Source organism: Triturus cristatus, chromosome 11 (assembly GCF_964204655.1).
Source record: "Triturus cristatus chromosome 11, aTriCri1.1, whole genome shotgun sequence".
NCBI classification, from domain to species: domain Eukaryota; kingdom Metazoa; phylum Chordata; class Amphibia; order Caudata; family Salamandridae; genus Triturus; species Triturus cristatus.
In genome coordinates, this window is record NC_140594.1 from 1,106,882,139 (window position 1) to 1,106,897,595 (window position 15,457).

The 15,457-nt window shown below is 48.7% G+C and overlaps 1 protein-coding gene across 6 annotated transcripts in view; it reads right to left on the reverse strand.

Annotated features, from left to right (window-relative positions):
* Nucleotides 1–15,457, reverse strand: part of LOC146786089 (eukaryotic translation initiation factor 4 gamma 1-like) — a 582,378-nt gene that overhangs the window by 375,134 nt on the left and 191,787 nt on the right. For all 6 annotated transcript variants that reach the window (XM_085635562.1, XM_085635561.1, XM_085635558.1 and 3 more), the window contains 2 exons: nt 5,433–5,537; nt 4,832–4,991 (listed from right to left, as the gene is read on the reverse strand). In XM_085635562.1, coding sequence (XP_085491688.1) covers nt 4,832–4,991; nt 5,433–5,537 — 265 coding nt within the window. The remainder of the gene's footprint in view (nt 1–4,831; nt 4,992–5,432; nt 5,538–15,457) is intronic.

Below are 15,457 nucleotides of genomic sequence, written 5' to 3' on the forward strand. Positions count from 1 at the left end.
TAGTTATTTTATTTCTAGAACCAAGCCAAGCCTGGTGCAGGTAAGTGAAATAAATGCTTTGCAAAATCCTATGCAGTGTTTTACAATGTAATGTAAGTTCAAATGCAATTGATTGAAATACAGGTAAGTTAAAATGTCGAAATGTATTTTCAGATTACTTTTAAAGCTACATTTTCTACTCAGTGTGATATGCCTAGATGTCACACAAAGACATTCCCTAGACAAAAGGTCAGTAGGTAACTTTTAGTACATTTGCAGTTTTTCAATGTTTCATACAAACCAACACCACACTTAGAACAATTTTCAAGGAAAAATAGTCAATGCAATCTTATGGACAGAAATGAAGTTAACGGTCTGCAGGTAAGTACTCGTTTGCGGGAGTTGGTATTCTGGGTTAGTCCCAGGGTTCCACCAGGGTAGAGGATGTACTCTCAGAACACCCTCAGCAGCACTAGGGCGGCCAGGTACAGAGTGCTGAGGCCCAATGTAATCCAATGGGGGAAAGGGGGCCTCTGGTTGGTGGCTGCTCACAAGCAGGCCATAGGGCTGTGGGAGCAAAGCTCCTGGTGTTAGGCTCAGGGCAAAGGAGGATCCGAGTTAGTACCCAAGGTACACCCGCAGCGGATCAGGGGCGGCTGGGTGCATGGTGCTGTTTGGCATCAGGTGCCCAGTTGATTTCAATGGGAATCCTCCAGTTGCAACAAACACTGCAGGCTCGGGGACGAAGATCTCTCGAGGTGACCACCGGTTGAAGAGGTAAGTTAGGATGCCTGGGGACGCTAGGACACAGTGGGTTGGGCCACCCAAGGCTGTGGGACATCAGGTGCAGGGGTGTCTTTAGGCATCTGTTTTCTTACCAGCTCTGGTCGCCGTCGCCCTACAGAAAGAATGCAGGTGTCGTTTGGAGTGTCGAGGCAGGTCAGAGATCACCAGATCTCAGGTCAGCATCGCCAGGGAGACCTCATGGTATTGGGCCACTTGAACTCAGGCCGTAGGCATCACGTGCAGACTCAGTGTTTTGGGCTGGGGCCAGAGTCTGTTGGTGAGCAAATCCAGTGCTCACGGGAGACAAAGTCTTGGGTTTGGAAGGCAGGGCTGGTCTTTCGGGTTCTTGAGCCTGCTGGCTGCAGGACACACTGGGATTTTGCTGGAGCAGGTTCGAGGTGGGGACAGGCTGGTAGGACTGGGTACCCCCCTCTTCTTCGTTTCAGCATGGCTTCTTCGGTCCTTCTTTTCTTCTTGGTCGGTTCTTGTCAGAGGAGGCAAGGTTTAGGGTTGCCCCTAAATACTTGATTTAGGGACGTTACTGGTAAATAAAGGTTGGGACCAATAGGTCCCTTCCTTCGGGTGGGTATACCCCTTATTATCCCACCTTCCAGTGAAGGGGCATATGCCTCACCCTGGTTGGCTGCCCTCACCGCCCCCCCCCCCCTCTGCAAGATGGTGGGGGACTGAGAGTTGTGCTTCACCTCACCTCCCCACCTGAGGGGTGGGGTTGGCAAAGGTGGGCACACCTCTCCCTAACTTGGTTTTCCCACCGATTCTACCGCCCAAAGTGGGGGATCCGAACCGATGGGGCCCAGTTGCTGGAAGCAGCAAAGGGCTGGGGTAGGTCACAAAGGCAGCAAGCCTTTGAAGCTTCCCCTTCGTGAACCCTGCCCATCCTGCGAGAGGAGGCTTAGCACTTCTTCCCAGATGTGCATTGTTGCAGACCCCCGAGAGCAGCAGGCACCCGACCCAGGGGTCCAGAAACATGTCTGGTAGTGGCAGCTGGTGAGCCGCCACTCAGCCAGAACACTAGTGTTTTTCAAGGGGCAGCTCTAAGATGCCCTCTGTGTGCATTTTTCATTAAATCCTACACTGGCATCAGTGTGGGTTTAATGTGCTGAGAGGTTTGATACCAAACTTCCCAGTTTTCAATAAGGCTATTAGGGTGCTGGGGAGTTCATTATGACAGACTCCCAGCACCATATACTCTTAATGGCAATACTGCACTTACAATGTCTAAGAATTGGCTTGGACACTATAGGGATACAGGGCTCATGCACCGCTACCCTCACCACTGGTATAGTGCACCCAGCTAGAGGGGTGGCTGGCTTATGCCAAGGCAGTGGGTTATAGGCATGGTACACAGGGTTGTGTGCCATGTCGACTTCACTTTGTTCTGCACCAAAACACACAGTCTGCAAAGGCAGTGTGTGTGTGTGTAAAGGTACAGGGCCTCGAAGGGTGGCACAATTAGTGAGGCAGCCTTTAGGGGCCTTCCCTGGCCACAGTGCCCTTGGTACCTATGGTACCATTTACAAGGGACTTACCTGTGGCCAAAGAGTGCCAATTGGGTTTTGTCTTAATACACGTTTAGGGAAAGAACATAGGACCTGGGTACCCATTTGGCAGGAACCCAGGTCACACTCAAAGTAAATCATCAGTTTAGCAAACAAATAGGGCAACCATGCAAAAAGAGGGCACTTTCTTACAGGGGTTGCTGCAAAAAAAAAACAGCTTCTTACATGCACCCTTAGCGGCACATGGCGGCCAGGGTGCCGGGGTCAAAGGAGATGTCTGTGCTCAAGGCAGGCCTATAGAGACAGGGGGTACTCTGCAGAGCACCAGTTGCAGGGGAAGACCTAGGGTTTTGTGGCAAGGGCCCTGGGTTCAAAGAGCAACACAAAGGGGGTCACAATTTGGCACAAAGAGCTCACCTCCAGAGCCACACGGGCGGCTAGGAGCAGGGTGCAAACAGGCGTCAGACTCCCAATGGAAGTCAATAAGGATCTTCAGTTGAAGAAAAACACTGCAGGCTCATACCAGAAGACTGGCTGAAGGGAACCAACAACTGGAGAGGTAAGTTGGATGGTTGCTGGACACCATGGACTCAGGGCGACGGGTGCAGAGTGGTGAGGACTCGCGGTTCCAGGTGGCGTTGGGAGTCCCTGTTGGGAGGTTGCTTTTGCTGGGCAAATCCGGTGTCCACAGGTTACAGTCTTTATTAAAGGCAGCTTGGGTTTCTGGAGTTGCTGGAGAGATGCTGGCCACGGGGACGCCGATTTCTTTGAGCAGGGTTGCTGGCGGCGACAGGCCAGTAGGGCTGGGGCCAAGTCAGTTGTCTTCTTCACTGCTGCGCGGCTCTTCGGCCGTCCTTCGCTAGTCGTTGAATCTGAGGAACATGGCTCAGGGGAGCCCTTAAATACTAAATGTAAGGGCGTTACTGAGGTCAGAGGGCAGTTGTCAATGGCTACTGTGTCAGAGGGTGACTACACCCTTTAGGTGCCCCCTCCCTTTGAGGAGAGGTGCACATCCCTATTCCAAACTGGTCTTAGTTCTCCAAGATGGAGAATTCCAAAGACAGGGGTTCACCTCAGCACCTGGCCACCCTAGCGATGTGCCAAGGCAAGGTGGACACTCCTACTCTACTCACTTATTTTTCCACCCGTCCTGCTGCCAAAAAGTGGGGCTAGCACAGGGGTCGGGCATCTCCAATATTTGGAGCTGCCCAAATCAGCATAACAAGGTAAGAGCCTTTGAGACTCCCCACCAAGTGCTGCTGTTCCTGCAAGGCGGAGGTGTGAAGCATCTCCACCCAGCGCAGGCTTTGTTTCTGACCTCCAAGAGCACAAAGGCTCTCACCGCATGAGATCAGAAACCTGTCTGGAGCCAGCTGGCTGGCAGAGTCAAGTCAGCAAATACACTAGAAGCTGGTAGTTTTTCAGGAGGCATCACTAAGATGCCCTCCGAGTGCATTTTATAACAAATCCAACACTTGCATCAGTGTGGGTTTAGTGTGCTGAGAAGTTTGATACCAAACTTCTCAGTCTTAAGTAAAGCCATCATGAAGCTGTAGAGTTTGTGTTGACAAACTACCAGCCCCTACACTCAAAATAGCTTCACCTCACTTACGGTGTGCAAGAATGGACTGACTGTAGGGGCATATTGCTCATGCAGCTATACCCCCACCTGTGGTTTACTGCACCATGCCTTCAGGCTCTTAGGCCTGCCAGAGGGGTGACTTACCTATGCCACAGGCAGAGGTGTGTAGCCATGGCACCAAGGAGTGTGTGCCATGTTGATTCTTTTGGTTTAGCTACAACACAACATATAGCCTGCAATTGCAGTGTGTATGTGTTTGGTGTGGGGTCCTTAGGGTGGCACAATACATGATGCGGCCGTAAGGGACCTTCTATGGTCACAAGGCCCTTAATACCACGGGTACCTTTTACAAGGGACTTATATGTGGGCCAGGTGTGCCAATTGTGGACGCAATGGTACAGGTTTAGGTAAAGAATAAGTGCTGGGGCCTGGTTAGCAGAGTATCATCGATTGAGACAAGTGAGGGTAAAGGCGAGGCCCGAAGGCTGCAATCGAAGCGAGTTGATCCAACAAATGAGTCTGCCGAACTTCGATACGCAAGGAAGGAAATTCATTCAAAACAATACAAAGCGTAAGAGTGGATTACGCACAGAAAGGATCCCAAAAACTATCTTGAACGGGAGTGCAGTAATAACGTCCAAACCGGTCAGAAGAAAGAAAACAATCCAACAATTGAGTCGATGCCCACATGCATTATCGGTCACCTTACCTCAGTAACTTGAACGACTTCTTTAAGGAAAAACTTGCAAACATCCAGATTCAACACTGGATGACAAGAATATGCAAAGCATGTGCATCTACAGCCACACATGACTAGACATACATCCATTTATTGTTAATTTAATGGAGGTCACTTATGCGGTCTACAGACTTTGTCCTGGGAAATTGCTTCCACTAAGTTTTATGTGATAAGACGGCTTTCCTTTGGGCACCATTCTGAAATGCAATCTACAGGTATACTAACTAGATCCTTGACTCCCAGGAGGTTCCCAGCTTTTATCAGGCTTGATAGACATCAGATTATGCACTTTGATGGCCTCCCGTTGCTCTTCCATCTGAGCTTCTTTGAGTATTTGATCAATGGTCTTAGGACCTTGTTCACCTCTTCGGGGCACCCAGTTGCACTGAAAAACAAAATATACATAAAACTAACACTCATTTTTTTCCCAATAATTGCTTGCACACTGAACACTAGTGGGGAATACAAACATTTCTGCTATCACACCACAATTCGAAAACTAAAAGTACTGGTCTTCCAGCTCCGGAAGCAATGCACCACACCCACCACTAGTCAGCCACCGGTACATCTCTGCTACAATTAAGTGGTGGTTGTCCAAATCCCTCGTGTTTTGCATTTGAGCAGGTTCCCTTTGCCAGGTGGACAGGTGTTAGCAGCAGCTGGCACAGCTCACATTAGGTAGCTTTGCTGCACTGAAAAGATGAATATACCATTGGCCAGGTCTGAAGGCATGCAAGTCAGGGCTGGATACTAAAATGGCATTGTGTGTGCCAACGTGCATCCCACATCAAGAATTTTGTTAATAAAAAGGTAGAGCAATCCGTACCAATCTCAGATCAAGTAAATCTTGCAACATGAAGCGAATTTGGGAAGATGTTTTCTTTTCTTTGATGATCTTATCCATCTGGTTAAAATACTGATCCATTCTTGGCTGTGAGAAAGAAGAGACTATGCATGAGGAGACAACAGACCAGATTATAATCACTGATAAAATAGTAGGCCGTATAAAATACTGCACGTCATTAAGGATTCCTTTCTCTTTATTGGAGAAGTGTGTACATGAGAAAAGTGTGGAAAGGAAAATGCTACTTACCCAGTATGCATCTGTTCTTGGCATATAGAGCTGTAGAGTCATATGCTATGCATAGATCGCCATCTAGTGTTTGGTCCGGCTATTTGCACTGCTTTTCTTCGTAGAAGTCGTTCCAGTCACGAGGTAGGTGACGACTCCTTTCGGTGATAATGCGCATGGGCATCGACTGTCATCTATGGGTAGATTTCCTAAAAATGCCACAGAAGCCCCCAGTTTGCGTGTAGAGTGTGCTCTAGGGGGAACGGTTAATGTTAGTTTTGCTTGTAGGTAGCAGATTTGAATGCACTGGACTATCCACCTTGCAATTCCTGATTTTGATATGGGATTGCTTTTGTGTGGTGGAGCAAAAGCGACAAAGTTTATTTTTGTTATGGAAAGGTTTTGTCCTTTCTATGTAATACAGCAATGCTCTTTTTACATCTAATGTGTGTAGAGCACATGCGCTTCCACTTTGTAGCATAGCAGGATCTTGTGGTAGGAGGTCTAGCTTCTTTGATGATATTCATACAGTCTGGCGGTAGATTAAGATAAAACAAACTAAGACTTGAGGTGCCAGATCGCCAGATTGAGTTGACTGGGGTCTGGGTGTCTTATGTCTCCATGGCTGTGTGTGAGAAGATTGGGTGTAAGACGTAGTTTCTCATGAGGAAATACCTCGAGTTCCAATAGAGTGTGAACCATGGTTGACGTGCCCATGTAGGAGCAACTAGGATTAGTGTCCGGGACGCTTGTTTGAGTTTCCGAACCTGTGAGAAAGTGGCTCTGTATATACTGTTCCCTAATAGGTACAGGGTGTACAGAGTCCACAGTCCCCCAGAGGCTGATAGAGGTCAAAGTTAGGTATGACCTTACTCTCAAAAGTGGTAGCTTGGTCGAGCAGTAAGGCAGTACCAGAGGACAGTGTAAAGCATTTATTGTACACACTCAGTCAGCAAATGGTTTCACACACTCAATAACTGAACTCTAGGCCAATGATTTGTATATATAAAATATATGCTTGTTTTATTTTTAGAACCACAAGGGGGTAAAAATATACTTTCTCAGAATGAGAGGTTGAATATAAATACTTTTGTTTCAAGCAATAAATTTGTGTAAACAGTCACAGTTGGTTGCAATAAACAATCCTATTTCCTAACCATAACAATGCATTGAGCTCAATGGTAAGTTCAGGTTATTTGTAATAAATTACTTTTCAGATTACTTTTGGAATTCCAGGTCTGGATCCTAGAACCAGCCTGGGGTCAGTATTCAGAATCAAGTGAAGAAAGTCGACTTAATAACTGTAATGATTTTTAGATAATATTTAGCTATTTCAAAAGTTAGCACTTAGAAAATATTTCACAGAAAACATTCAATGGATCTCTATGGCAAGAAATTCAAATTGCAGGTAGAGTACTTTATCGTTACTTTAGTAATCCAGGACTGGGTGCCTAGACCCAGGACTGGGGTCCTTATCAAAAGCAGGTAAGTAATTTCGTTTGCAGAAATGGTACGATTTTAAAAGAATATTTCAAATTTGCAAAAGTAGACACTTAGAAGAAATTTCACAGAAAAGCAGGCAATGGTTTCCTATGGGAGAAAAATGAGTTAGAAGTAAGTATAGTTGTGAACACTTTTCAGAGTCAGGGCTGGGCACCAAGATCCAGCACTGGAAGCTCACCTAGGAGCAGGTGAGTAAATTCGTTTTTGTCACTTGGCTGATTTTTGGTGAATTTTTGCAGTTTTGAAAAGTTCACACTTAGAAGATTTTTGAAGAAAAAGCCAGTCAATGTTACCCTATGAGGAAAATGAAGTTAGCGGTTTAAGGGTAAGTGCTCGACTGGTAGTGTTGAAATTCCGGGCATGGACTCAGGGGTCCCCCAGTGTCAGGTAGGTACAGTTGGTTCACCCTCAGCGGTTTCAGGACGGCCGGGTGCAGAGAGAGTTGGGCCCAATGTTATCCTATGAGGGATAGGGGGGCCTTGGTTGGTGGCTGCTGTCTGGCAAGCCACGCGGCTGTGGGAGCTGGGCTCCTGGTCACTTACTCAGGGCAAGTGGGGAAGTAGGTTAGAGTAGAGAGGGCACTGCCAGGGCCACTCGGGCGGCTGGGTGCAGGGTGCTTTTGAGCCTTAGGGCGCTCAATGGAAATCAATGGGAATGTTCCGGTTTGGAAAGAGGCTGCAGGCTCGGGGACGAGGAGGTTTCAGGTGCCACCACCACTTCGAGAGGTAAGTTGGGTAGTTGTAGGTTAGGTGGGTACCCCAGGATTGGGCACAGGGGGTCGCAGGGCGCCGGGTGCAGGGGTGCCTTTTGACGTCGGGAATCTTACCCTCTGGTTGATCGCGGCTGGGGTGGCACTTGGTTCTGAGGCTGCAGGCTTCTTCCGGGATGTCGAGGGGGGTCCTTGGGTGCCGGACTCTGGGTCACAGTCGCCGTGGGGTCGTCCTCTGGGTCTTTGTCCACTCCGGCACTGGCCAGGCTTGGCTGGTGCAGAGTGTGTTGGGTCCGCGGTCCCGGGCTGGTGCCAGGGATAGCAAGTAGGTTTCTTGAGTAGAGCCTCTACTCGTGGGAGTCCCAGGGGCTTAGAGCTAAAAGGTAGCCAGGTCCTCCGGGGTTGGTGAGGTTGCTGGCCACGTGGGAGGCCGCGCTGGTGCAGGTTCGAGAGTCGACAGGCCGGTAGGGCTGGGGCCAAAGCAGTTGGTGTCTTCTTCTCTTTTTAGCAGCTGCAGGGCAGGTCTTTGTTCTTCTTGCTCTTCTTGTCGTTTTTCTATCTGGAATCTGAGGAAGGAAGGTTCAGGGGGCCCCTAAATACTAGATTTAGGGGCGTTACAGGTAGGTGAAGGCCAGGGACCAATGGGTCCTTGTCCTGGGGTGGGTACACCCCCTATCCTGCCTCTCTCCTGTGGGAGGGGGGCAGTAGCCTAATCCTGATAGGGTAGGGCCTCCCATCTTCAAGATGGCGAGAGCCCGGAGATGTGCTTCACCTCGCCTCCCCCACCTGAGGGGTGGGGTGGGCAGGCTGGCACATCCCCTGTCCTTGTATGGGGTTTCCGGCCAAGCTTCCCGCCAGAGTGGGGGGTTGCAGTGGCCTGGGGAAACTCCAACTGGCGGCATGCCTTTGAAGCTTCCCTTTGCTCATCCTGGGGGAGGAGATTTCTCACCTCACCCAGGATGTGCATTGTTGCAGGCCCGGGAGAGCAGGGGCTCTCCCACCCAGGGGTCCAGCAACGTGTCTGCTGTGTGGCAGCCTGGGCAGCCTCAGAGCAGACGTGGATTGCAAGTTAGCTGTAAGGGGGCATCTTCTAAGATGCCCTCTGGGGTGCTTAGTACATTAAATCCTACACTGGCATCAGTGTGGGTTCAATGTGCTGAGAAGTTTGATACCAAACTTCCCAGGCTTCAGTGTTGCCAATATGGTGCTGTGGAGCTCGTGTTTGACAAGCTCTCAGCACCATGTATTCTTAAATGACAGCACTGCACTTACAGTGCCCAGGAATGGACCCGGGTACTGTAGGGGCACAGGGCTCCTGCTCCTGTGCCCACACCATAGGCGTAATGCACCCAGCTAGAGGGGTGGCTGACATATGCCTTGGCAGTGTAGGTGATGGGCATGGTACACAGTGATGTGTGCCATGTCGACTCTTTGTTTGGTCCTGCACCCAGACACTCAGCCTGCAAGGGCAGTGTGTGTGTGTAAGGGTACAGGGCCTCTGAGGGTGGCACAATGAGTGCTGCAGCCCTTAGAGGCCTTCCCTGGTCACAAGGCCCTGGGTACCTAGGGTACCATTTACTAGGGGCTGACATGTGGCTAGGGTTTGCCAATTTGGAGTTTGTGTGGTTTAAGGAAGGAACATAGGCCCTGGGCACCTGATTGGCAGGAACCCAGGGTACACTCAATCGAAGTACATTCAGCAATTTAGCAAAAAGTGGGGGCATACCATGCAAGAAAGATGGCACTTTCTCACACAACCCCCCCCCAAACGAAAGGTGATGAGACTAACCTTGTCCTATGGAGTCTTCATTGTCTAAGTGGAAGAACCTGGAAAGTCCATCTGCATTGGCATGGGCAGTCCCTGGTCTGTGTTCCACTTCAAAGTCCATTCCCTGTAGGGAGATGGACCACCTCAGTAGTTTTGGATTTTCCCCTTTCATCTGCATTAGCCATCTGAGAGGTCTGTGGTCAGTTTGAACTAGGAAGTGAGTGCCAAACAAGTATGGCCTCAGCTTCTTCAGGGACCAAACCACAGCAAAGGCCTCCCTCTCAATGGCACTCCAACGCTGCTCTCTAGGGAGTAGTCTTCTGCTTATAAAAGCAACAGGTTGGTCTTGGCCTTCATCATTGGTCTGGGATAGGACCGCTCCTATCCCTAGCTCAGAGGCATCAGTCTGCACTATGAACTGCTTGGCATAATCTGGAGCTTTTAGAATTGGTGCTGAGCACATTGCTTCTTTTAGGGTGTCAAAAGCCTTTTGACAACTAACTGTCCAGTTAACTTTCTTGGGCATTTTCTTGGAGGTGAGTTCTGTGAGGGGGGTCACAATGGACCCATACCCCTTCACAAACCTCCTGTAGTACCCAGTCAAGCCAAGGAATGCCCTGACTTGGGTCTGGGTTGTTGGAGCTATCCAGTCCATGATGGCCTGGATTTTGGGTTGTAAGGGCTGTACCTGGCCTCCACCTACAAGGTGGCCCAAGTACACCACAGTGCCCTGCCCTATCTGGCATTTGGATGCTTTGATAGTGAGACCTGCACTCTGCAGAGCCTCTAAAACCTTCCCAAGGTGGATCAGGTGATCCTGCCAGGTGGAGCTAAAGACAGCAATATCATCAAGATAAGCTGCACTAAAGGACTCCAACCCAGCCAGGACATGGTTCACCAACCTCTGGAAGGTGGCAGGGGCATTCTTTAACCCAAAGGGCATCACAGTAAACTGATAATGCCCATCAGGGGTGGAGAATGCTGTCTTTTCTTTTGCTCCTGGGGCCATGCCAATCTGCCAGTACCCTGCAGTTAAGTCAAAGGTACTGAGAAATTTGGCAGCCCCCAATTTGTCTATCAGTTCATCTGCTCTTGGGATAGGGTGAGCATCTGTCTTGGTGACAGAGTTGAGCCCTCTATAGTCCACACAGAACCTCATCTCTCTCTTTTCACCCTGTTGATGAGGTTTGGGGACCAGAACTACTGGGCTAGCCCAGGGGCTCTCTGAAGGCTCAATGACCCCTAACTCCAGCATCTTGCTGACCTCAGCTTTGATGCTTTCCTTGACTTGATCTGACTGTCGATAGATTTTGTTCTTGACAGGTGCACTGTCACCAGTGTCCACATCATGGGTACACCAGCTTGTCAGACCAGGGGTCAGGGAAAAGAGGCTAGCATATTGTTGCAAGACTTGCTTGCAGTCAGTCTGTTGTTGGGCAGAGAGGGTGTCTGAGAAAATCACACCATCTACTGACCCATCTTTTGGGCTGTAGGATAGGAGGTCAGGGAGTGGCTCACTCTCTGCTTCCTGTTCTTCATCAGTCACCATCAGCATGGTGATGTCAGCCCTATCATTGTAGAGTTTAAGGCGGTTCACATGGATGACCCTTTTGGGTGTCCTGCTAGTGCCCAGGTCAACTAGATAGGTGACCTCACTCTTTCTCTCTAGGATAGGGTAAGGGCCACTCCATTTGTCTTGGAGAGCCCTTGGTGCCACTGGCTCCAAAACCCACACCTGTTGCCCTGGTTGAAATTCAACCAGTGCAGCTTTTTGGTCATACCAGTGCTTCTGGAGCTCCTGGCTGGCCTCAAGGTTCTTGGATGCTTTTTCCATATACTCAGCCATTCTGGACCTTAGGCCAAGCACATAGTCCACTATGTCCTGTTTGGGTTCTTGAAGAGGCCTCTCCCAGCCCTCCTTTACAAGACACAGTGGTCCCCTTACAGGATGACCAAACAGAAGTTCAAAGGGTGAGAAACCTACTCCCTTCTGTGGCACTTCCCTGTAGGCGAAAAGCAAGCATGGTAATAGGACATCCCACCTCCTTTTGAGTTTCTCAGGGAGTCCCATGATCATACCTTTCAATGTCTTGTTGAACCTCTCAACAAGGCCATTGGTTTGTGGGTGGTAGGGTGTAGTAAACTTGTACTGCACTCCACACTCTTTCCACATGTGTGTTAGGTAAGCAGACATGAAGTTGGAACCTCTGTCTGAAACCACCTCCTTAGGAAAACCCACCCTGGTGAAGACACCCAGGAGGGCCTTGGCTACTGCAGGAGCTGTAGTAGTCCTAAGTGGAATTGCTTCAGGGTACCTAGTAGCATGATCCACTACTACTAGAATGAATTTGTTCCCTGAGGCTGTGGGAGGTTCGAGTGGACCCACAATGTCCACACCTACCCTTTCAAAGGGGACCCCCACCACTGGTAGTGGAATGAGGGGGGCCTTTGGGTGGCCACCTGTCTTGCCACTGGCCTGACAGGTAACACAGGAGCTGACAAACTCCTTCACCTTTTGGTGCATCTGGGGCCAGTAAAAGTGACTCACTAACCTTTCCCAAGTTTTGGATTGCCCCAGATGTCCAGCTAGGGGGATGTCATGAGCCAAAGTTAGGAGGAACTCCCTGTACTTCTGTGGCACTACCACCCTCCTGGTGGCTCCAGGAGTGGGGTCTCTTGCCTCAGCATACAGTAATCCCTCTTCCCAATAAGCTCTATGGGTACCACTGACATCTCCCCTGGCTTCTGAAGCAGCTTGTTGTCTCAGGCTTTCAAGAGTGGGACAGTCTTGCTGACCCTGGCACAGCTCTTCCCTAGAGGGTCCCCCTGGGCCCAAGAGTTCAACCTGGTAAGGGTCAAGCTCCATGGACTCAGTTCCCTCAGAGGTATCTACATCCTCTCCAGGGGGAGAGGGGTTCTGAGTGTTTGGCTGTACAGAAGCTGGTCCCCCAGTCTTCTTGCCCTTCCTCTTGGTTGGTTGGGCCATTATTCCAGGCTCCAAACCTACTTTTTCACCCTTCCTCTTGCTCTGTGCTCTGGTTTGCACACACACCAATTCAGGGATGCCCAGCATGGCTGCATGGGCCTTTAACTCAACCTCAGCCCAGGCTGAGGTTTCCAGATCATTTCCAAGCAGACATGCAGCTGGCAACTTTGGAGAGACCACTACCTGTTTCAGGCCAGTAACCCCCCCCCAGCCTAATGTTACCATGGCCATGGGATGACTAGTGGTGACACTGTCAGCGTTGGTGACTGGGTAAGACTTCCCAATCAAGTATTGCTCAGGGGAAACCAGTGTGTCTTTCACCATAGTGACACTGGCACCTGTATCCCTCAGAGCTTCTACCCTAGTTCCATTCACCCAGGGGTACTGTAAGTATTTCTTCAAGTTGGGGGGCCACACAGCCACAGTGGCAAACTCCACTTCTCCCAAGGAGACTAAACTTGCTTCAGTGTGTTCCCAGATTTGCTCAGGGTACACCTCTGATCCCATTTGTATACTTGCTGTCCCAGGAGTGGCTGTACTGGGTGCCTTAGGGGCTTTGTTTTGGGGGCAAGATACAGTTAGGTGTCCCTGCTTCTTACAGGTATTACAAAAGGCCTTTAAGGGATCAAAGTTCTTCCCCCTATATGGTTGGGGCACATAGGGAGTAGTTTGGGTCCCACCCACCTGAACAGGTTTTTGGGGCCCTTTGGAAGACTCAGACTTTTTATCTTGGGGATTCTCACCACCTTTCCCCTGGGGAGGTTTTGTGACCACCTTCTTTTGGTCACCCCCAGTGGTTGTCTTGGTCACCCTAGTCTTGACCCAGTGGTCCGCCTTCTTTCCCAATTCTTGGGGAGAAATTAGACCTAGGTCTACCAAATGCTGATGCAACTTTTCATTTGTGCAGTTACTCAAAATATGTTCCTTCATGAATAAATTGTACAATCCAGTAAAATCCTGCACACCATGTCCAGCTAACCAACCATCCAGTGTCTTCACTGAGAAATCTACAAAATCAATCCAGGACTGGGTCTGGGTTTTGTGAGCCCCCCTGAATCTAATTCTATACTCCTCAGTGGTGAATCCAAATCCCTCAATCAGAGCTTTCTTCATGAGGTCATAGGATCCTGCTTCTGGCCCAGAGAGAGTCAGAAGCCTGTCCCTGCAGTTACCAGAGAACAGTTCCCACAGGAGTGCCCCCCAGAGAGGTTTCTTTACTTTCCTGATATCACAAGCCCTCTCAAAGGCTGTGAACCATTTGGTGATATCATCACCTTCCTCAAATTTAGGGACAATCCCTTTGGGGATTTTAAGGTCAGAAGTTTCCTCCCTATCCTTGTTTTTATTATTGCTGCCACCATTGATGGGTGCTAAACCCATCTCTCTCCTTTCCTTTTCTAGAGCCAGGAGCCTGGACTCTAGATCTATTCTTTTGGCCAGCCTCACAAGGCTGTCCTCTTCACTGGGGGGTCCCCCAGTGTTGTCTCTGGGACCAGAGCCACCTGTGTGGTCTCTAGGTGCCCAGATGCTATGTCTTGAGTTGGAGGGTATGGGTGCCATCTCCTCCCTAGGGAATAGTATGGGGAGGTTGCTGTCCTCCTCCCCTGTTTCCCTTTCCTCATCTGACTGGCCATCACCATGTTCAGATGGGTGGTCTTTAGCATACTCAGCCAGGAGCTCCTGGAGCCCTTGTTTGGATGGATGCTGACCCATTTGTAAATTTTTGAGTTTACATAAGGACCTCAATTCCTTGAAAGACAAGTGTAAGTAAGGTGTGAGGTCGAGCTCCTCCACCAGGTCCATGTTATTATTATCACTAATAGCTGGGTTTGTTTGAGACATTCTAACCTGACAGTTCTAACCCTCTACCCTGACTATAGTGACTTTTATTTTTCTAAAATTCTAATGGGACTTAAGCAAGGCCCTAGCAAGACTTTTAGTAATTTTGGAAAAACCAATCAGAATTCTAAAGGCAATTTTTAAGAGTTCTGTCGTGTGATCAGATGGTAACCAAGTAGTCCAACAAATGCAAGTTTGTATCCCACCGCTGATCCACCAATGTGAGAAAGTGGCTCTGTATATACTGTTCCCTAATAGGTACAGGGTGTACAGAGTCCACAGTCCCCCAGAGGCTGATAGAGGTCAAAGTTAGGTATGACCTTACTCTCAAAAGTGGTAGCTTGGTCGAGCAGTAAGGCAGTACCAGAGGACAGTGTAAAGCATTTATTGTACACACTCAGTCAGCAAATGGTTTCACACACTCAATAACTGAACTCTAGGCCAATGATTTGTATATATAAAATATATGCTTGTTTTATTTTTAGAACCACAAGGGGGTAAAAATATACTTTCTCAGAATGAGAGGTTGAATATAAATACTTTTGTTTCAAGCAATAAATTTGTGTAAACAGTCACAGTTGGTTGCAATAAACAATCCTATTTCCTAACCATAACAATGCATTGAGCTCAATGGTAAGTTCAGGTTATTTGTAATAAATTACTTTTCAGATTACTTTTGGAATTCCAGGTCTGGATCCTAGAACCAGCCTGGGGTCAGTATTCAGAATCAAGTGAAGAAAGTCGACTTAATAACTGTAATGATTTTTAGATAATATTTAGCTATTTCAAAAGTTAGCACTTAGAAAATATTTCACAGAAAACATTCAATGGATCTCTATGGCAAGAAATTCAAATTGCAGGTAGAGTACTTTATCGTTACTTTAGTAATCCAGGACTGGGTGCCTAGACCCAGGACTGGGGTCCTTATCAAAAGCAGGTAAGTAATTTCGTTTGCAGAAATGGTACGATTTTAA